The sequence below is a fragment of the Syngnathoides biaculeatus genome, chromosome 4 (genome assembly GCF_019802595.1).
Source record: "Syngnathoides biaculeatus isolate LvHL_M chromosome 4, ASM1980259v1, whole genome shotgun sequence".
Lineage (NCBI taxonomy): Eukaryota > Metazoa > Chordata > Actinopteri > Syngnathiformes > Syngnathidae > Syngnathoides > Syngnathoides biaculeatus.
In genome coordinates, this window is record NC_084643.1 from 24,366,018 (window position 1) to 24,388,268 (window position 22,251).

A 22,251-nucleotide genomic window follows, 5' to 3' on the forward strand; every position below is an offset into this window, starting at 1 on the left:
TAAATGTACTTCATCACTCCACAAAACCTGTAAAACAAAATCTATTACAATACAAAAAGTAGGCTACGAGTTATATGACTCACACTAAAGGGAGATCACTACCATGTTATGGAGTTCTCCTCACCTGACTCTCGGCCCATCACGAAGTGGTTCTCTGTGGGTCCGTCCCCGGTTGGCTCCTTTTAGTGTGCGTCGGTGAGCAGTAGAATAGTCAGGCTCGAGCTCATATGGCTCCTCATCCTCCGGGCCAAAGCTGCGGCGATCATCTTCCAGGCCATATGGTTCGGCCTGAAAGCGCTCAGGCTGGGAGCGATTCAGGTCCACAGTGCTGGTACCCATAGGCACCTGGGGTTGGGCCACGTGGCCATAGTCATCCTTACGAATAGGCAGTGTGTAGCTGTTCTCGGGCCGATAGCTATTGGGCATGTAGGGGTAGCGAGGTGGACGGAAGTGGATGCCTCGTGACAGGCTGCCATAGTTGTCCGTCAAATCAGTGTAGCCATCATGTAGACCGTACTGGCGAATGTACTGACTCTCTGGCGTTTCAGCAAAGGAATCATTATAGGAGTTGTTGTAGGAGCGCGTCAAGGTGGATGAGGCTTGAGGGGTGATGAAACGATCGCCACCGTTCTTGATGTAGCGCCGGTCAATGGAGTCGGTGTAACTTCCCAATGGGGATGATCCTTCAGGCATGGGTAAGCCATCAGGGCCAAGAGGAACCTGTCGCACAGTTCGAGTGGTCACCGTCTTCACCATTTTGGTCACCTGCGGAGGATATCAGACACACCTCTCAAGACAGTTGGACAGATACTATAATTTTGCACCCAAGCACACTGAAGCCATTATTTTTTAGTATTAGACTTCATGAAAACTATGCTCCCCTCTGAATGTGTGTGTGTGTGTTTCTTTCGGCTTTTCCCTTTCGGGGTCGCCACAGCGTGTCATCTCAGATGAACGCATATATATGTTTGGCACAATTTTTACGCCGGATCCCCTTCCTGACGCAACCCTTCTCAGGGAGTTGAGGCCCCAGTGGGATACGAACCCACAACCTCTGGTTTACCAAACCAGTGCTCTAACCACTGAGCTACGGGGCCTCCATGCTCCCCTCTGAATATAAGTCCTTTAAAACGCAACTGGAATACCATGCAGAAAAAGATACAAGTAAAAAAGGGTCAATGCTTGTGTATAGATCACTGCTGTCAAACTCAAGGATCAGGGGCCAAATCCAGCCTGCCACATCATTTTATGAGGCCCGTGAAAGCAAATCATGTACATCAACTTGATTCTTCCATGATTCTTGCTAAAATCTGTACCAAAATTTTAAATTGTCATATGCAATAACTAATAATGTTGTGGTATTGAAAAAACAGTCTTCCATCCATCCATTTTCCACACTGCTTATCCTACTATCCAACATAGTTTATTACACGAAGCTTTTATTGCTCTCAGCAAGTTGCCGTAGAGGCGCGGTGTTACAGTAAGACACTTGACAATCGTTGCAGCAGCTGCCTTGACCTGAATGTTTCAGATGGCCTGACCGCAAAGAAAAAATATTGGGAGGAAATAGAAAGGGAGATCACAACTGTCGGGCTCTTTGCAGTTTGTGACCTTAAATCCATCCATTTTCCAAGCTGCTTATCCTATCAGGGTTGTAGTAGTCCTGGAGCTTATCCCAACTAATTTTGAGCAAAAGACGAACCACACCCTGAACTGGTTCCCCGTCAGTCACAGGGCACATATGAAAACCATCACTGAGCGCGAATCGACCCCAAGATGCCCGCACCAAAGTCAGGCGTGTGTACCACTGCATCATCAGTGTTGGGAATAAAAACAAAAGCATTTATTTTGTTCCCAAGCCTCTTTTAACAGTTACTTGAGCAATAATTAAAAATTATTATCCTTGACTTATGATTTTAAAATGAGTTCCATCAGTTTCTTTCAAATATGGGGAGATTCAACATTTAGATGATTTCACACTCATAACAGCCCTCTGGGGGAGACTTTTACTACAATGCGGCCTGTGACACAACTGAGTTTAATACACCAGTTAATTATGAAATTATGAAAGTGTAAAGTGAACAAAGTTCAGCACGCACAGATTAACCTAATTGCAGATTATTTAAACATTTTTCAAACACACTTTTATAATTCAAATTTATTTTCAACAGTATATGTGCTATAAAAATGTTCTGTTTTTTTAAGACAACTTGACAAAAACCATTGCTTCCATTAAGAAAGTAACATTGTTTGGCTCTTGTCTTGAGATGTGATGAAAGAGAGACATCTGAGTGTTACAGCACCAGTAGAACTTGAATCCTTCATCTCTTGAGGCAGTAGAGCAGAACGTGTTATTCAGAAATGTATTATCATGATAAACAAACCATGGAGCTGTCTCTCACACTCACTTTATCTCTGAGCTACACAATTGGTCTTCCTCTGAGTCTGGCTCAAAAGAAAGCGAACAAACCTCATTATCCGTCTTATTCAGGATACAAAAACAATTTTCTGCCAAGTGAATAGTGAAGAGATCAATAATTTACTATTTCATTCCCAGCTATAACGTAATCTCCAAATTAATAATGTTGATTAATATAAACTGTGCTCTGCAGCGGGGCTGTTATGTGTGCATTTCATTTAATACGTCTCAGAGTTTAGAGTCAGAGTCTAGTCGGAATTTCTTTCCAAGACAGTGGCCTGAAATGTTCCAGCATTTGGTTGTAATGCATTTATGGTTCAAAATTGGTCCCATTAATTGTGATTATTATATGCTCTCTATTTTTTAATCAACATAATTTAGAACTAAAACCGAGTGACCACAAGCAATGAATACAAAAAAAATGATGGTGCACTGAAAAAAAAAACATTAGTTTTTGTACCCTCATTAATGTTGATACTAAAACAGCATACTGTAGATGCTACATGCTTCGTTGACTTGAGTAAATTCCAATTCCAAGTATTATCATGAAGCTCATTTCAGGAATGTGGTTCGGCTGCTATTCTGCCTTGGCTTGGAAAAGGTTAAATTAAAAAGCCGACTTGCTTGTTTTGAATTAAGTGTGCGACCTTCAAAGGAAAAGCTCCCTTTATCCTCTTGGTTCAGGGTTTATTCGGTCGGCGCTAAGAAGGTAGCAGATGATTGTCAAAACTATTCCTGTTGGGGAATTACAGAGTGTTTTTATTTCATTTTTAAGTAGGTACTCTATTTCTCGTGTCTAATTTGTGTTGAGCTCACTGGAGATAAAGGGACAAAGAATGCCTGTTATTTGGATCCTTGGCCATTCTAGCAACAATTACTTTGAAACACTAACATAGACCTTTACCCAGTTTGCAAGGCTACAACTAGATAGGGCTCCTTAACTATTTGATGTACAGTAATCCCTCTCTACTTCGCGGATCACCTATTACAGATTCAGTGCATCGTGGTTTTTTTTTTCACCTCCCCCAAAAAAAGCCAGATCGACTTACATTAGGTACTATATTTAAGTGAGGCGGATTGATACAAGGCGCGTCCCCAGCGCAACATGTGGAACAATACAGCAAAAAAAAAAAAAAAAAACATGAAAATTCCCTGTTTGTGTGTGGCTGGGCGGTGGTCCTATTTCATGGTTTTTCACATTTCGCGGGGGGTTCTGGTCCTCATTAACCGCGAAAACGAGGGATTACTGGATATCTTAGTTTGAAAACCTTCCCAAAACTTCTTACATATTTCATGGAGATGAGGAAGTGCAAACAAAAGTTCATTTACCAAAAAGTGTATGTTGTACAGTGCTTGGAAAATATAAACTGTGCTGTGAAAGAGTCAAAAGTAGATAGACACTAGCCCTTACTGTTAAGCAACATAAAAAGGGAGGGAAATGCTACAGGCGCCAAACTATTCACTTTACAGGACTGTAAAATGTTTCACAACCTTTGTGGCATTGACTTCTTTGGGGTGCTTGAATGGTAATGACGTGATAGAATAAAGTAGCAATTCAGGTTTTTAAAACGTGAAGTCTGTTCATAATGTGCAGCTTGTTTAGCAAAGATGGCAGAAGTAAAACATTATTGGTTTTGTTTCAAAATATGTTAAGCAGGCAGGATAGCGAGATACACAAAAAAAAAAATCACACAGGCTCCGGCATCCTTTACTGGGTCTGTGTCAGATAAAGCATTGGTGAAGCTGGAGACTGGTGTGGGTGTCCTGGTGGTGGGCCTGGACTCCACTACCAAGCCCTCTGTCACTGGTACTGGGTGGTAGGTGCAGCAGGTAACAGTTCTAACCACCTTGGTCACCTAGAGTTGAAGGGATGTGTGAGTGTCAGCCAACTGCAGCATTGCAAACACTCGGATGGATTGACTTTAGAGGGTGAAAAGTTCCAGGACTGTTTCACAAAACATACTGTATATTTCCCTTTCAAGGTCTGTAAGATGATCAACTGGAAAATATACAAGGATATGCGATTTTTGCTTTGTTCAGTGTGTGAGGTGAGAGTTGTGGCAGATTAACTTTCGGCTGACCGTGAGAACGTATTCAACGCCCTCAGCATCTGACAGTCCCTGGCCAAGAACAACATTGCTGTGAGCACCCTCCCGACTCATCCAAATATACTCTGTGTCATTGTTTTATGAAGGAGATCTGTTATGAAGATGTGACGACATCAGCATGGCCGTGATGACGGAACCGCCAGGGATACTCGAAGACTCCTTCCACAAATGCATTCGGGACTGGCAGAGAAGGCTGGGAAAGTGCCTAAAACTCGAGGGGAAATGCCTGTGGTTTTGATTTTAAATGACCTCTTATGACACCAGTCCTGGAACCTCCTGACACCTCTTAATAATCACCCAACTTTGCCCAATTACAATTGTCATGATGTATCTCAATGAGGATTTCAGAAATGTCTATCTTCTTTAATTCTTCGTTAGGATTCTTATTTTTTGGGTGGTGTTATCAATAAGAACAGTTACAACTTTTTTTTAGGGGTAATGACCTACTCCTCCCACTTGAAGTTGGTTCGCTATTTGCAGGCTAGTAAAAATGTGTGGTCTGCCACAACTCTCATTAGTTTATGTACAGAGGAGGGAGCAAGAATGCACTTCTTATTGGCCCAACTGAGTGTTTACTCCAATTTCACAGTTTTTTATTTCAAAGAGTCTTCTCGGAGGAAGACAATGCTGGATGATGGCCGAAATAATGTACTGTATGGGACACAATTTGAGTTATTTTTATCGCTATTGAATGTGCTGTCGCACACCGACAGGGAAATGTGAATGCATACACACTCCAGGACAACTGCATGAATTTTAATGATTGTTGAATGGAAAGAGTGGAAAAACAAAAACAATCTGAATATAAATAGAAGAAACAAATTGGAGGTACATGCATGTTCACTAATGTCTGTTTTCCATTTCAATGCACAAACGGGATGGGATAAATAACTAAAACACATTCATGCATTGTCAAAGAACTGTGTCTAGTTAGAAAAACATCATTTGTGGAAAGTAAAAAAAACACTGTTTTATCGATTAAAAAAAAACCTCTTCTGGAATATTTATTTAGCCCTATTTTGGATGTAATTTTGTTTTTTTGTTTTTTTTGGGAGTGTTTGTACTTTGTGTCACCACAATTGAAATCAGGCCACACCTGTCACATGTCTTATGCGGAAAAGGTAAGAAAGGACAAATTAACAGTGGTAACTGTTAACCTGCAACTGGACAGCAACCAATCACAGGGGTCCAATACACAGCATTAAACAATGCTGCCTGTGCAAGGATAATCTATGATTAAAACTGTAAGGGTAGTATTAATTTAAAGTTATATTTACTATTGTTGTTGTATTAAAGTGTATTGTCATTGGAGAAAAATTGCACTGCATAATACTGCCAGCAGTCTGTCAGTGGGACGATAAGACTAATACAGTAGTACCTCTATTTACGAATATCTTTCGTAACGAAAAATTCAGGTTATGAAAAGCCTCCTCGGAAAAATATTGTTTCTTGTCTTGTTACGAAGGAACATTCAGGATACGGAAGCCAAAAATAGGTGCTGGTTTAGCAGCCCCCAAATTCCACTGAACATAAGCATCCTGAAACTTGGTTTGTTTGGCACAATTGAGCTGCCCTCCCATTGGCTATCATCAGAGGCTCTTCCTGGCATCTCATTGGCTAGGACGGACGTCATCTTTACCCATGATGCTTTTCGTTTCCCTTGGACACTCGACTATCAATGTATCACGCTATCACACAAACACACACACGCATATGCAGTTTATAAATATATATATATATTCATCCATAAACTTTCGTAACTGCTTATCCTCACAAGGGTCACGGGAGTGCTGGAGCATATCGCAGCTGTCAACGGGCAGGAGGCAGGGTACACACTGAACTAGTTGCCAGCCAATCATAGGGCACAGAAACAAACAGTCCCACTCACAATCACACTTAGGGGTAATTTAGAGTCTCCTATTAATGTAGCATGTTTTTGGATGTGGGAGGAAACCGGAGTGCCTGGAGAAAACACACGCAGCCACGGGGAGAACATGCAAACTCTACACAGGCTGTGATTGAACGGGTTAAGCTATTTACAAGTAAAATTTCACGTTTTGAAACGACTTCCGGAATGGATTAATTTCGTAAGTAGCAAAGTAGTATATATATCTATATAGATATATATATAGATACACAAACACACATACACTGCTATACTATATTATACTATACTATACTATACTATACTATACTATACTATACTATACTATACTATACTATACTATATAGACTCTATGTGACTGCAAAAAACCCTTGAAAGTTAAATGACAAACAAAATCTACAAGTAGGAAAACTGGTGCGAGGTTTCTGCCGATTGTGTCTGGATCTATTTGCAACCCCTGAGTTGTTTTGCTGGAACTTTCCCCCAAATAGTTGTCTGCTTTTCTCCTCAAAGTAACTTCCAACTCACACTTCATATCTGCTCCCAGGGATGACTGGCCCTTTAAAAAAACAAAAAAAAAAACCTTCCTTACCCTCCCTTCCTTGCCAGCATATACTTTGATGTGTTTTACTGCACACAGCATCCCAACAAAGTTCTACTTGTGACTATATCAAATCATGTGAGACTGCGTGGCCGCTCCCCTCACAGTAAACAGACTGGAGGGCATTGGGCCTCCCTAATGACGGATTAGACCAGCTTTTATAATTACACTTTCTACTGAGAGGGAGGACATTGCAGTGTTCTGCACTCTTCTGTACGCCAAGCATAACAGCTGACTGAATCTACAAAATGTTGAACCAAGACTTGTACAATGGGGAAAGTTCTTTGGGGCACCGGCGGGTTTAAGAAAAAGGAAAAATGTAGTACGTCAATGAAAATTAATGGAGTGACATGAGGACACTCAGTTGAGAAAAGGTTTGTTTCCACGATACAGCACATCCAAGTAAAATCCTGGAACATACTGTGCTGAAACAGCAAGTGGGAAAAATAGTGGCAAGTTTGAGTCTTTACCATCATGGAAGTGCCTGTGCGAAAAGGGCAATCTGTTGAACCCCCTCATACTACGTACCTCATTTGGTTGCTTGTTCGTGTGTCTGTCTCCTAATGCACACGCTGGTTATATTCAAGAACAACGGCGTACCAAATCCCCCACTAATGTTTTTTTATATGTATTTATTTATTTACTTCAGAGGCCCCGTAGTTCAGTGGTTAGAGCACTGGTTTGGTAAACCAGGGGTTGTGGGTTTGTATCCCACTGGGGCCTCCACTCCCTAAGAAGGGTTGCGTCAGGAAGGGCATCCGGCATATATGTGCGTTCATCTGAGATGATACGCTGTGGCGACCCCGAAAAGGACAAGCCGAAAGAAAAAGCAACATTTATTTATTTACTTCACACATTTATTGATTGATGCTGAGCTATATTATTGTAAACTCCAGTAAAATAAATAGTAAGATGAAATTTTGGAAAAGGGCTGTGCAAAAGGAGCCGAAAAAACAGCTCATTCAAAGCCTTGTGACTATGTTGCTAGCTGCTGCGTATTAGTATAGCATCAGTGGCACAAAAGACACAGTTGGTTGAAATATGTTCACTCACCTTTATTTGATTTGACAAATCCTTGACAGGGAACAGAAAAAAAGTATAGAACAAGTCAACAAGTCAAGTAAAAAAAAAAAAAAAAAAAAGACAAGTGGAATGCAGTCGTACTCTCACAAGGGTAAAACAAAATTATACTTCAGTATTCAATCTCTTCCAACTGGATTTAGAGTGGAACTCAATGGTGGAAAAATTTGGCTAAAGAAGGGAATTGAAGACAAATGGAAAGAAGTGCCTGAAAATTCCCATTTGGCAGTTTAACTGTAGAAGACAAAACATTACTAACTGAAGCATACCAGCCAACTGAATTATTAAGGACCAAAAAAGTATGAGCTAGACATGATCTTTGATTTCTCATTGATGCAATGTACTTTATTTCACTGTTTTTGCGTGCTGTATTTCAGATAGAAACATTTGAATGTTTTAATATTATTTGCTGCAGACCGACTCAATGTTCCACAAAACTCACAATGAAAAAAAACTGAGATGTCTCTGTCAAGATTGTCATTGTGCCACATTTAAAGTGAATGAGAGGAGCTGCTTGGATTGGCGGCAAATGAAGTCGGCCGTGACCGGCACAGCTAGTGCCGCATTCTTCCTGCTGTCACATAACCCGAATGCGGTGGTCTGGTAAAATTACCAATACAGGTCAACACCCCCCCCCTGCAAAGTTGAGCCACCTGCTACACTGCATTTATGCCAGTCATGGAAATAGAGCCCAATATGTAAAAATTCCCTTGTATCCATCCATCCATCCATCCAGCAGGACCTTTCCACATATGTCTGTGTATCGAAAATAAAATGACAACCATTCGGTTTACCTTGGTTTCTGTGCGGCGTGTGGTCCCATCATCTGAGGTGACCACCGAAACATGAGAAGTTGGCGTGCCAGGGTCCTCCTCGATGGTGACCGTCTCCTCCACCACTTCCGGTGGCTCCTGCATCATGGCCAGAGAAGTGGTGTTATTGGGGCTCTGCTCCTGCACAAAGAGGGAACATCAAGTATGTGTGGAATGTTTTTGACAATAAATGTTCATGTTTTCTCGTGAGGAAGCATAGCAGAGAAAAAAAAAAAACTACATCTAAATAACCGTTTTGTGTGTTTTTCCTGTGTTTGAAGCTTTGAAGTATGACAAAAAGAAACTAATATTAATATTTCTATTTTATTTAAAACGTAAAAAAAACATTGTGATAAAATAGAGCAAAGAGCATCATGATTTAAGAAGACACTAGCCTCACTCTATACTCCATGCCAACATTGCCCCCCCCACACACACACACACCCCGCTATCAGCCATAGTGGATCCCGCTGTGCAGTGTACTGTCTGTGATCCCCTTATGACCCACATCTAGAAAGTTACTGATCTGGTTCTGCCAGAACAACATAATGGATACACAGTCAAAAGAAGTTCAAGCCTGTGCATTCTCCTGAGTCCAGCAATAGAAATGGAGCCTCTGTCAGTTGGCTTCAGACCACAAGCAGCAATATATGCACAAAGTATTATCTGTTGGTTAGTTAAGCATAGGGTAAAATTCTGGCCAACCAAAATGTATTTGAGCCTATGACTGCTATGAAAAAGGACATATTATAAAGTTACAATGCTGAAAATGAAAAATAATAGACAATCATAAAACATCACATGAGTGGCTCAGCAACAATGGAGCAGCAAGCGGGGGTGACGAATTTGTCACTCACAGTACATGAATGGTGAATGATGAACGAATGAAAAGTCTTTGAAACTCAAATAAGAGTAAAGTAATTTTACCTTTCATTGTTATTCACAGTTAAATCCCCAATTCCCCCCAAAATAATGTGAACTAAGTAAAAGAGAGTAGAGGTCGTCTCTTTGGAAGCATACATACAGTAAATAAAAATGCAGAGTATGTATTATGTTACTGTACTCTACATAAGTAAACAAGGTTGTGCTGAAGCAAGTGTACAATCTTGACTAGAACAAAAAAATCAAATAATGTGTGTTAACAAATGCCAATTGGAACATGCCCAGTCTTAGAAAATAGAACGTCCTCTGCCTCTCTGAAAACAGTATTCTTTTTAGACATATATCTTTTCTTCACCGGACATAGTATTCAGTGCTCAAGTCCAATGCACATTTGTCCAGAAAATCCAGGCCAGGTAGACGGTGGCCTCCTGTGGACAGGGGGAGCAGGCTTCTTAAATGTAGATATACAGTATTTCTTTCAGATAAAGCAGAAAAGTAGAAGCCTGTGCCTTGTGTGAAGCTGGTATCAGTGTCTCCTTCTGTCTGAGCACTGAAAGTCGCTACCGTGTTCCTAAACTAAACTAAACTAAACTAAGCTAGGTTACCATCGTTTTGGCGAACACTGGTAACGTTTGTTCCAATGCTTTTTGCAGGTCGCAAAGCGGCGACATCCACGACAGACAGCTGGAATGTGCTGCGCATGTTTTTCCTAATCAAATCATATCTATGCTATTCATTTTTAAGGTTTATCTTGTAAGATGAGTTAACATGATATTAAGTGTTTTAACATCATATTTGTGGTAAATTTATTTACTTTATTGTCTCGAGTATTATGAAAAGTGCTGGACAAATTTATCATGATTATTATCAAACAATGAATACAGTTGTAAAAATTTAGGTGATGTCATTTTCCAACATTTTAAGGGTCTTAATTGTTGTTTTTCTTAAACAGCCCCTTCTCTGGAAAGTACTAATTTTCTCCACACCACATAATCGCTACCACCAGGCTGGCCCCAAATTTCTTGAGTCCAAATATTTGTATTTTGTTGTTGTTTGTTTTTGTTTGGTTTTGGATATGCTACACAATGAAAGTCCTTGTTAAGTTGCAAAACCTGACTTACAAACTTACAATCGAAATGTCCCCGATGGATGACCTGAACTCTTTTACTCTTTGTATACCTAACTGAAGCAGCACAATGAACATGAAACTTTTCAATTGAACTGTTCTACTCAATCCCCTAATTGGCAATTACACCTCTGAACGGAGCAGTAAGGTCATTCTACTTCCAAAAGCTCAATTAATTGGATTTAATAACCAAGAAAGGTGTGTCAAGCAAGGTGCATTTTTTTCCAGTACACAACTGAAAGCAAAATGTCAATTTCTACAACTGATTCCAGATCAGAACAGCACTGCACAGATGAGCCAGGTTAGATTGGTCAAGCATTTGAGTAACGGCAAGTGATTAGATTAGATATTGATTAGATTGTGGTAAAAATTCCAAATCATATGATAGATTTGTTTGTTTTCCCAAATAGTCCAACAAATGATCAGTGAATAAATCAATCAGGGAGCCACGGTGGGGCAATTGATTAAACCGTTGGCATCACAGTTCTGAGAATGGAGTTTCAAATCCCAGCCCCACCCGTGTGGAGATTGCATATGCTCCGCGTGCTTGAATGAGTTTTCTCTGGGGATTCCGGTTTCCTCCCAGATACCAAAAACATGCGTTGATTGAAGACGCGAAATGGCCCGTGAGCGTGATTGTGAGTGTGACTGATGTCTGTCTCCGTGTGCCCTGCGGCTGGCTAGCAACCAGTTCAAGTAATACCCTGCCTACTGCCCGATGACAGCTGGGATAGGTTACAGCACTCCCAAAGCCCTCGTGAGGATGAGCGACTTGGGAAATGAATGGATAGATGGATGGATGGATGGATGGATGGATGGATGGATGGATGGATGGATGGATGGATGGATGGATGGATGGATTAAACAATCAACTTCTATACTGATTGGATTTTAATGGGGGAAAATTATGATGACAATACATTTGTCAAAATACTCCCTTTGTTATGCACAAAAGTTCAAAACAATTTCAAAGCTTGGTAAATGGTGGTAGACCATGATTTTATTTAAAAAGAAAATGTATTTTCAAGCAAAATACATCTTTGCCAATCAAGTTACGAGTTCACGTAGGAGCCCCTCTTTGATATCCATTTAACATCTCTTTCATTCATCGATGATCTATGACTAGTTTCTTTCATTTGTATGAAGTATCTACCAGACTTGCTGTTTTGTGGTAGTCTGCACTCCAACCTTATATTGGGTATCTTCCTTTTAACATTCTTTTTTCATAATAGGGTAAAAAGATGGCGGCACCACCATGTGTTTTTCTTCCTTTATACTCATACCAGTTAAAGCTTCTATGGTATGTTTGCAGCATGGATTTTTTTTTTGTCATTAATAATAATTATTTTACTGTGGAAGGGACCATTTTTAATACAATGGCAGGAAAAAGTGAGTTTGACTATCAACATATTTTAGAAGTCATTTTGACACCCTGTCATCTAATCCCCCCTCCCACCCACCATTATTTCACGCCCACACATCACTATGCCCCCTCCTTGCTGATGTTGCATTTTGTAGCACGGCGGCTATCCATTAACCATCCTGAATTCCATCTATCTTGGCCCTCCAATGTCGTACAAATATGCATTAAAAAATGCCACTTGCTTCATTATGTGAAACAACTCCCAAGTACAGTAACTTTTCATTAATTACGCACATCTGGGAAACATACAAACCTGTCTGAGATATAAATTAGTGACCTACATCAAACAACATATCATTATCCAGACAACATATTAGCAAAAATTGCTTTCAATTTATTGATATAAGAATTTGAAACACATTATGAACAACTTTAACAACAATTTGTCAACCCAAAAAAGAGGCTGTCAAAACAGAGCGTGAAATATAAGCGATAGAATCCTCCCCTCGTTTGAAACAGCCTTTGGCAACACATCAGGAGCAGAGGAATGAGATCCTTAGAATCTCGCTGACAAGCAGACTTCATGATCCAAGCTTCCCACTGTGCCTCTGGTTTACATTCCTTACTCGCTTCTACTCATCTCTGCTTGTAGTAAGGGGAATTTAGGAGTTGTATTTAACGGTCCAACTCATAAATAAATGATTAAAAGCTGTCTAGTAATGGGCTAACTTGGCTATCTACAAGGATACTTTGGTGTTCAAAGGCAGGATCTGTTGCGCAAAGAAGGTTGAAGTCAGAAAGATAATAATGGCAGAAAGATCTTGGATCAAATATGGTTAGAGGGGATTCAAAGTAATTGTCATAAGTAAAACTGTTTTGACCTTAACATTTAAATCCAAAACCAAGCCACTTTGAATACAGTACCACTGAATCGTCAACAGCTCCGATGGATTTGAACACAACGCAGCTCACTTCTCGTTGTACTGAACAGAAGTACAGTACTGAAAACAGAGAGCCACCCAACCTGAATGAAAAGAAGTATTTTGAAATGCACTACACAATCACAAAAATTATAGACTGATTGTGCAATGTTGCCACTAAATCATTCTGCTCAAAATAATTTTCCTTCTAATCCTTTTTTTCCAATTATGTATTGTATTACAAAAGAACACATTAACTCTTGTTTACAACGTGTCCCTGAAGCGACCTTGCACACTCACGCAGCTATCACGTACCTGTCTAGTTTAATTCTGAAGAGCGAGATAGGAAACGCAGGACGTGTACATTCTTTCCCATGCTCTCATTTGTAGTTACACAAGGAGATAAGTATACAACACTCTGGGCTGCTCCGTGAGTTGTAAATGCAGTTTTTGTGACCTGATGCTGTTTTGTTTATATTCTACAATAATCTAAGACATTTTATTCATCCAAAATTTTATTTGTTGTTATACATTTCAATGCCAATGTTCAATATTATTGAAAATTACAAGTTAATTGTTCTAAAAAGAATGTAACTGAATTATCCATCCATTTTCCAAACCGCTTATCCTCACCAAGGTCACGGGTGTGCCGGAGCTTATCCCAGGTATCTTCGGGCGAGAGACGGGCCACATCCTGAAATGGTTGCCAACCACTTGCAGGTCATATATAGACAAATAACCATTCACTCTCACATTCACATCTACGGGAAGTTTAGAGTCTTCAATAACCTACCATGCAAGTTTTTGGGATGTGGAGAAGAAACTAAGGTACCTGGAGAAAACCCACACTGAAGCTCCACACAAATCAGGCCAGATTTCAACCCGGGTCTTTAGAACTGTGAGGCAGATGTGCTAACCAGTTGTCCACCGTGCCACATACTTGAATTATTATGCTCTAATATCATTATATGAGTGATAGTAATAAATTACAAAACAACAACAATACTATCATTCAGTTTTGGGGAAAATGTCATCCAAAAAATGCCATCACAACAAGCCTATCTGCATGTGAGAGAACGTTTTGTGCTGAATATACAAATTACATCTTTAAGAATCATGGGTACTTCAAAATAGGCTTTGAAATAATTCAATAATATACTGCGCCCTTGGGTGAGCTCATGGAGAGTACATGACATTACGACAGCCCACAAGAGGACATATGGCTTCTTAAAACTGACTAATCCGAACCATAATGGATTGCTGAGCAGAGAAAAGGCAGAAGGGGAGTGGGGTAAGAAGGTGGGAGATAAACGTCAATTAGCCGGAGCTTGCTATTTGCAGGAGCTTGCTATTCGCTGTCAATCAACACTTATTCATCCTACATGTTCAACTGGTTATTTAAGGAGACCACCTTAAAAAAGGTGGCCAAAAGGCACACAGGGAACTTCTTTTACTTCAGCAATGGAACCCACAAAAGGATGAAAACAACAAAACGCCAGTTCAAGAACTCCATACAGGCGAGGCCGGATTTGAACCCAGCTACTCACAACTGTGAGCCAAATGTGCTAACCCATCACCCACCGTGTTATCCAGATAGAAGTTTAATTTTTAAATAATTTTATTTACAAAGGAGTAACTAAGGGCATCTGTATCAATCCATCCATTTCTACAGTATACTACTAATCCTCACTGGAGTTGAGATCAAGCTGCAGCAGAGACGGTGACAACATGCAAACTCCACACAGGCGCGGCCAGGATTTGAACCCCAATCCTCTGAACTGCCAGATGTGCTAACCAGTCATCCACCACGCCTCCTCATGTTACTATCCTTTGCATCCATCCATTTTCCAAACCGCTTATCCTCACCAAGGTCGCGGGTGTGACGGAGCCTATCCCAGGTATCTTCGGGCGAGAGGCGAGCCACACCCTGAACTAGTTGCCAGCCAATCGCTGGGCACATTGAGACAAACAGCTGCACTCACAATCATACCTATGGGGAATTTACAGTGTCCAATTAATGTTGCATGTTTTTGGGATGTGAGAGGAAACCTACCCAGGCACAGGGAGAACATGCAAACTCCACAAAGGCGGATCCAGGATTGAACCCGGGACCTCAAAACTGTGAGGCCAACGCTTTCCAGCTTCACCACCGTGCCGCCTCATGTTAATATACTTTCTCAAATTAAGTACTATATTTGGATGTGAATTGTAGGAAAGTTAGTCTTCAAATGCTAAATGCACACCAAGGTAATTTTCTGCTGCTGCCACAAAACAAATTTTTATCTGACAAACATATTTGTACAACTGGCCTAAAACCTTAGAGAATCCTTGATCTAACATCCACCATGTGAACACAGTCTGCGATGGCATCCAGATTAAAATCACAAAAGTGGTTACCGCGCCTAGTTATGAAAACCAGGATATAAGAGTCTCCTTTCTTCTTTCACAAACACACACATTCACACACAGAGAAAGAAATGCTCAGTCGAAACCTCACCCCTGTGCAGTGACTAAGTGGATTTCACTCATCATACATGCCAGCAATCATTACATGGCTCTTAACACAGTTAATCCTCTAGAAAAGACCTCCTGACTAAACTTGGACAGCCCAACTTCCAAATAGCCCCTTATGTTTAACCACTTGCCCCCTTGGCAAAAAAGGCGGAAAATTAAACACGATGAAGTCCAAGAAAGAGTGCAAGTATGCAAAAAAGTTACAACAAAAAAATCAGTCAACTTGTGTGTGATCCAAAACATCGAGTCAAAACAAGAAATGCTTATGGGATGAAGCGGAGGTAGAAGGGCAAACAACTGGCGGAAGAAGAACCAGAGAAGCGGACAATGCATGGCAAAAGCCCAAAAAATGTGGGTTCTCCCGGGTTAAAACCAATCGGAAGTTGCACTTTAAGTCAATGTTACCCTTATGAGGCAGTTATAGGCAAGGTGACTCTTTGCAGTTGACTCTGGTTTCTGCTAACTGAACATTAATTTCTAAAAACATTTTCAGGGGACTGTTTTTGGAGAGAAATGTGCTCAATCGGGAACACAAATAACCAGAGGGGAAAGGAGACAAATCCAAGATGATGCCATCGGTGGTGATGGAAACTTAATCTCTCCTCCGGTGACTGATCTTGAGCCAAAACACAGCTTTTGGCTCTCTTGTTGTCATTCTTTAGAGAGCATTATTTCTCACCGGACTGTCGTCCTTTTTTATTTAAAAACAATAGACAATTGCTGGTGTACAAACTTAATTCAGTGAAAGTAAATACAAACATACATACAACAAAAATACATTAATTGAAATAAAAATAGACATAACCATGATGTCAAAACTCAATGTGATTTAAAAGACAAGGAATGAAAGGATATAAAAAAGAAAAAGAAAAAGAAAACTGAAGTGAACCAAAACAATGAGTCTTGGCGACAGAATTTCAACTCCTAAGTGTTTGAACAGTGGGTGCGGCAATGAGGGAGAGACAAGGGAGAGGAATTTGAATTTATGGAGGCATATTAGCGAAAGCTTGCTGGAGTCCATGCTTTATGGTTGATGGTGGGTTTGTTATGATAGCATATGTTCGGGTTCCCAGAGGATGGGTTGTTTGTACTCCTCCCTTCAGCCTCTGGATCCCTGTCAGCTTGATTCTGTCAGCAAATCGTGTGTTCGTGTGCGTCGGATGGTAACAGCAAAAGTGTGCAGGAACACAGGGAATGCAAGTTTGGCCCAGAGCGAAGTTCATATGAGGTCTCCTGGAGATTTAGGGAGTTGGAAAGGGGACATGCATATGTTCAACTTCCTGTTAGGCTGTGAGCAAAGTATCCCTTGACAGAAAAAAAAAAAAAAGATGTTTGCTGCCGAAAGGTCTGCCATTTAAGAGACACGAAACTGGGAGCCCCCATTTATGTTCCTGTCTTTAGCGTTCTCTTTGCCTCCATTTTGTGGAAAAAAGTAAAAACTAAATATATATTGTACTGAAAACAATTATACTGTAATATTTCAAGTGAAATTGGAGTTGAGAACATATTTCAAGAAAGCTTTCAAAGAATATAGAACTCGTGCATGTGACGTCACATTTTGCACGGCGCCATATTGCCGGTCAAACATAGCTGCTCGGCAGCATGAGAGTCGTTGAAGCAGAGCAAATTTTTCACAATGCCTGAGACCTTTTGTGGTGTTGGTTGTCACAATAGATGAGACAGTTCTTCAAAAAGATAATTCTATGGAATACCAGCTGAAAAGACGAGAAAAGATCGATGGATTTCGGCAATTAAACGGGATTGATGGTGCCCAACGAAATACACACGCCTGTGTAACGATCATTTCATTTAAGATGGGAATTATTCTTCTCAATCTCAAATTATCAAGAAGTACTTATAATGCCAAGTGGACTCATTTGAGAACAATGCATATTTAAAAAAATAATGAACCGTCTGTCACAGAGAGGTTTACGGAGGTTAGTATGTACGGAGGAGACGAGTCCCTGTCCTAATTTTTCCCTAATCATAGTTAATGAATGCGAGTTTGTGTAAAACCAGGGGTCATTTCTTTAAATATTGGTATTTGTATTGAAAAAAATCTGAGTGGGTGGAGAACAGACCCAGCAACGAAGTATTTATATGCGTCCATACATCCATTCACTTTCAAACTTTTCTGTGTAAATCTCGACAATTTACTCACCAGATACATGTGGAGATCCAGTTGTTCTAGACAAGCGGAAGCGAATTAACAGTCCAATTTTTGTCAGCAAAAACATCGACTTCAACATTAAATATGGATACTCTATTTCAAGTGTATGTAATTTTTCCACGTACCTTCGTTTATTGTCACCTTCTAAATGTTTTATGGTATCGGACAAAGCTCTGGGTGTCGTGTCATAAGACATATTTGCGTTTCGTCTCAACGTAATTAACTTGCAACAATGCTTTGTTTGACCTGCAATATGGTGACGTAAACAAAAGTCACGTGATTTTATGACGTAGGTGCACGAGATGTATACAGAGAAAAGGCTCGATGAAAGCTGAAGTAAGCAAATAGGTTGTGTTGATCCCAGGAACATAAAAGCAAACAGACACAACACCATAAAGAAAGCACAGTATAGGAGCTAAACCTTAGTGTTGCGCAACTCATTCACAACATGGAAGCCAGACACCAGACTTCAATTCCTTTAAGAAATTGTCTGTCAGGGGACACCAAGTACGCCCAAAAACCATGAGTAGCCCACTGGCCTGTCCAAAAGAAGTGCAATAGTGATGGGACAATGTGATCCCCTTGGAATTGTGTCCCAAGTGATGACTTCAAAATGTACATGCTTAAATACAGAAATGTATTGTATTTTATTATTGCATACTGGTATGGATGTGTTCACTAACTTGTTTCATCATTCTGGATAATTACTGTGGGAAATCATTTACGAGATCATCATGTAAAAAAAGTGTATATAGCTCCTCCCCGAGGTCTGCACTGCAAGAAAAAGTAGTTTGGTATTACGGTAGAACCATAGAAAAAGGATATCGGACCAGAGAAAAAGGAGGAAGCAATAGGACAAGGATTACCTTCATGGGCCACATAAAATTATGCGCCGGGCCGGATCTGGCCCCCGGGCCGTGAGTTTGACACCAGTGTTCAATATCATCAGTTTGAAAAAAAAGTTTTGTGTGTGTTGCTTTGTGTGTGAGTGTGTGCGTTGCAGATATAGCAACAGAAGATCTTTTCGTCTCACTTTGAAAGCTGATTATGAATATTTAGAAGGAGGCTGATATCTGGGCTGAAGTTTTCACCCCGCTTTTAATTCTAAATTTTGCAGAGGCCACAGTTTGTGTCAGCCCTACGGTATGTAAATAAATAGTGTTTGAAGCTGTGATTCTTACTGGTTTTAATCCAAGTATTTGTTTGATGATTTAAGAATATCAAGACCACTGAATTTTAAATGCTCACGAGTGCACTTTGGAGCGTATACATTATGAATGCATAGCCTTTTCACTGATTCCAAGCTGAAAGAGACGCTGGCTGCTCTGCCCTGTTTGAGAAGGATGAGGCAGATAACAATGGTAGTGGATTTGTGTATCTATTTTATTTTGTTATTCTTACATGTTTGGTGGATGCAGTGAATATGAACCTCCTTACCTATGGACATATAATCTAGAATATAAGAGGTCCCACTGGTGTCAGTATGTATAGGCCTTTTTTCTGTGTTCTCTAACCTCAACATTATGTTAATTTTGTGCCATGCAGAATTCATGCTGTGTGTCTGTGTTATTCTGCAGGTAGCTGGGAGGGAGAGGAGGATGCAGACAAAATATGGATAATCTGCTCTCAATGGCTGGCTAAGCCTCACTTTGCGGCAAGGCTGCCTTTCACTGTCGTTCCCCCTCTTGCACAGCCAGGCAGCAGCAAGCCAAGCATCTGGCCACAAACCCCCGTGACCAGCCAAGCACATGAATATCTTCCCATGATAAACCACCTTCCACAGCATCATCCGCTAGCGCTTTCCATGCAACAGGAAATGCCAAGCTCCCAACATGTAGTAAGCCAGTAAACAGGATCTAGACTCAAAATAGCCATCAGTGATAACATCACACCAACTCCAAACTGTCATCAGCAATCATCCCAACTTCAAATGGATATTTGTGGAAAGAAATCCATCTAATAAAATACGTTAGTAAGTCCATGGTATGTAAGACTTCAAATGAGTTATCAAGCAAACAATTAATAACGAACAATTGTCCAAACTGAGAGCAGAAAATCAAAAAAATATCTTACTGAGTAAAATCAATGGAAAGAAAAAAAGGTTTTAGCCCCAAAAAAATCAAGCAGGTTCTCCCTGCATCTCCTACAGTCTTGATGGCTAATGACCAAGATGGCTGACCTTTCCAAAGGCAGTCAATTAAGCAAAATTGTCTTTCTACACATATTATTTATTCTAAGAAGAAAATACATTTGAAAACACATTCGTGACAATTAACAACTTTCACATTAAGGAAAAGGGAGATGGCTTCTCCCACTGAGGCTCCAGAGCAAAACTGTACACGTGATGTGAAACAAAATAATGAAACTCCGAAAAGATGAAAATGCTTCGAAGGCATTGTGGAAAAGTATACTGGAGGAATTAATGCACTGCTGTTCCTCACTGTCAATTATAAAGCAAAGTTATTGGCCCTTGATGAAAATCCATTTGGCCTACATTACCTCGAAACAAAAGGTAGGCCTACCATATAAAATAACCTTGACTTTTAAGCCTAATGTATCAAAGACTGATTAAATTCAACAGAATCGATAAAACATTTCCTTTAATTGCTTAGCAAATAGTCAATCACCAACAAGAGATTCCCTAGCTGCCACTTTGGTGAAGACATGGGACCTAACATTTAACAAATAGACCAGGTCTTGACCCATTTCCCATCCATTTTTCATACCTTTTCAATTTCAGGGTGACGGAGAAGCTGTCGCATGTATCCAAGATGATATCATGGACTGGCCCAGCTTTTTCACATCAAGACGGAAAAAGATGCAAATCGAATGGAAATTAGGAGCCTTCAGTCAATTTAATCGTCATGTGAGGAAACTAGAGACAGGCCATACAAGCACAGACACCAAGAAACTGGCCTTCAAGAGTTCATGTAAAAATGATTAATGATTCTTTTCCAGTAGAAGCAATGTATCTTAAAGATTGCTCTCCAGTGTCTACAGGGGTGTTTGAACATCACAAAATCTACTGAGGATTATCTAGAGTGAGTTACAGTGATCCTCATTTCTCTGTGTTTGGAATGGCTTGAAATCCCAAGAGATTACATGGCTACATTATCATTATATATTCTATATTATACATGTAATCGATCAAAAGCAGTCTTTGAGCCCAGGGACCATTAGTAATCTAATGTTAATTATGCAAAGACCAAAGTCAATGTGTGGCTTTCTAGAGTTGTTGTGGTACGTTGATGCGACACGCTTGTCGGCTTTGGAAACAGATTTCAAATATCCCCATCTACTGGGGATACTTACTACTACTATACCTTCTAGAAAATTGCTTTTCAACTTCTCAAGTTAAATAACTCCATACCATGATGCTGGGATAGTTACGACAGTCAGTGAACTTTCCTCGAAGAGAGCAAACTTTAATGAGCATCTTCTTCATACTTTTGGTCTAGCCAGGGCAGAGTTGCCGTCAGGGCCAGACCATATGGGAGATTATCTGTGCTATTACCTTTGCACCAGCTGGCAGGAGCTGCCTTGAGTGCGTGGAGGCCCACGCTCTAGCCCACACAGAGCGCACTGGACGCTCAAGAGGGGAGTGGGCCTCTGTTTTAGGGCTTAAAATAGAGCAGAGGGTGTGTGATGACTGCAGCCAGACCAATTCTGCGGAGAGCTTTTGTCAGAAGGCGGGTTTGTCGGAAGAAGATGTGAGGGGCCGGCGAAGGGTTCAACAACTGCTGTTCAACAAGTTCTAATGTGTGCAAGACAATCCTCAAAATAGATCACTACAATGTTGGATGAGGATCCGGATGAATGTTTGAATATTTAAAATAGTATATGTATTGTTCTCCCACAAAGCTACAGTTTTAAACTTCCGTTTGCAATACCCAAAACCCAAATTCATGTCGCATAACAATTTGCAGGGCATTACAATGTAAAGAGATCGTGTACCTACGTCATAAAATCACGTGATTTTTGTTTACGTCATCATATTGCCGGTCAAGCAAAGCATTCTTGAAAGTTATTTTCGTTGAGACCAAACGCAAATATATCTTATGACACGATACCGAGAGTTATTTCCAATACCGTTAAACATTTAGAAGCTGATAATAAACGAAGCTACGTGGAAAAATTAGAGACACTTTGCATAGAGGATCCATATTCAATGCCAAAGTCGATGTTTTTGCCAATAAGAAATTGGACTGTTAATTCACTTCTGCTTGTCTCGGACAACTGGATCTCCACATGTATCTGGTGAGTAAGTTGTTTACACAAAAGCGTATAAAAGTCTGGACGCTTACAAATACTTTGTTGCTGGGTCTGTTCTCTATCAGGAATAAATCCCACATGGTGATGAACCCACTCGGA

The 22,251-nt window shown here is 40.4% G+C and overlaps 1 protein-coding gene and 1 non-coding gene across 8 annotated transcripts in view; both read right to left on the bottom strand.

The window, feature by feature from the left end:
* arvcfb (ARVCF delta catenin family member b) overlaps positions 1–22,251 on the bottom strand; it is a 240,004-nt gene that overhangs the window by 84,027 nt on the left and 133,726 nt on the right. For 3 of the 7 annotated variants that reach the window (XM_061816537.1, XM_061816531.1, XM_061816534.1), the window contains 3 exons: positions 8,888–9,046; positions 8,067–8,087; positions 125–765 (listed from right to left, as the gene is read on the bottom strand). In XM_061816537.1, the coding sequence (XP_061672521.1) occupies positions 125–765; positions 8,067–8,087; positions 8,888–9,013 (788 nt within the window). In that variant the 5' untranslated portion in view covers positions 9,014–9,046. The remainder of the gene's footprint in view (positions 1–124; positions 766–8,066; positions 8,088–8,887; positions 9,047–22,251) is intronic. The other 4 variants (XM_061816532.1, XM_061816533.1, XM_061816535.1 and 1 more) reach the window with 3 other exon arrangements.
* trnat-ggu (transfer RNA threonine (anticodon GGU)) lies at positions 1,025–1,097 on the bottom strand. The gene has a single exon. It is a non-coding gene; the product is annotated as a tRNA-Thr (tRNA).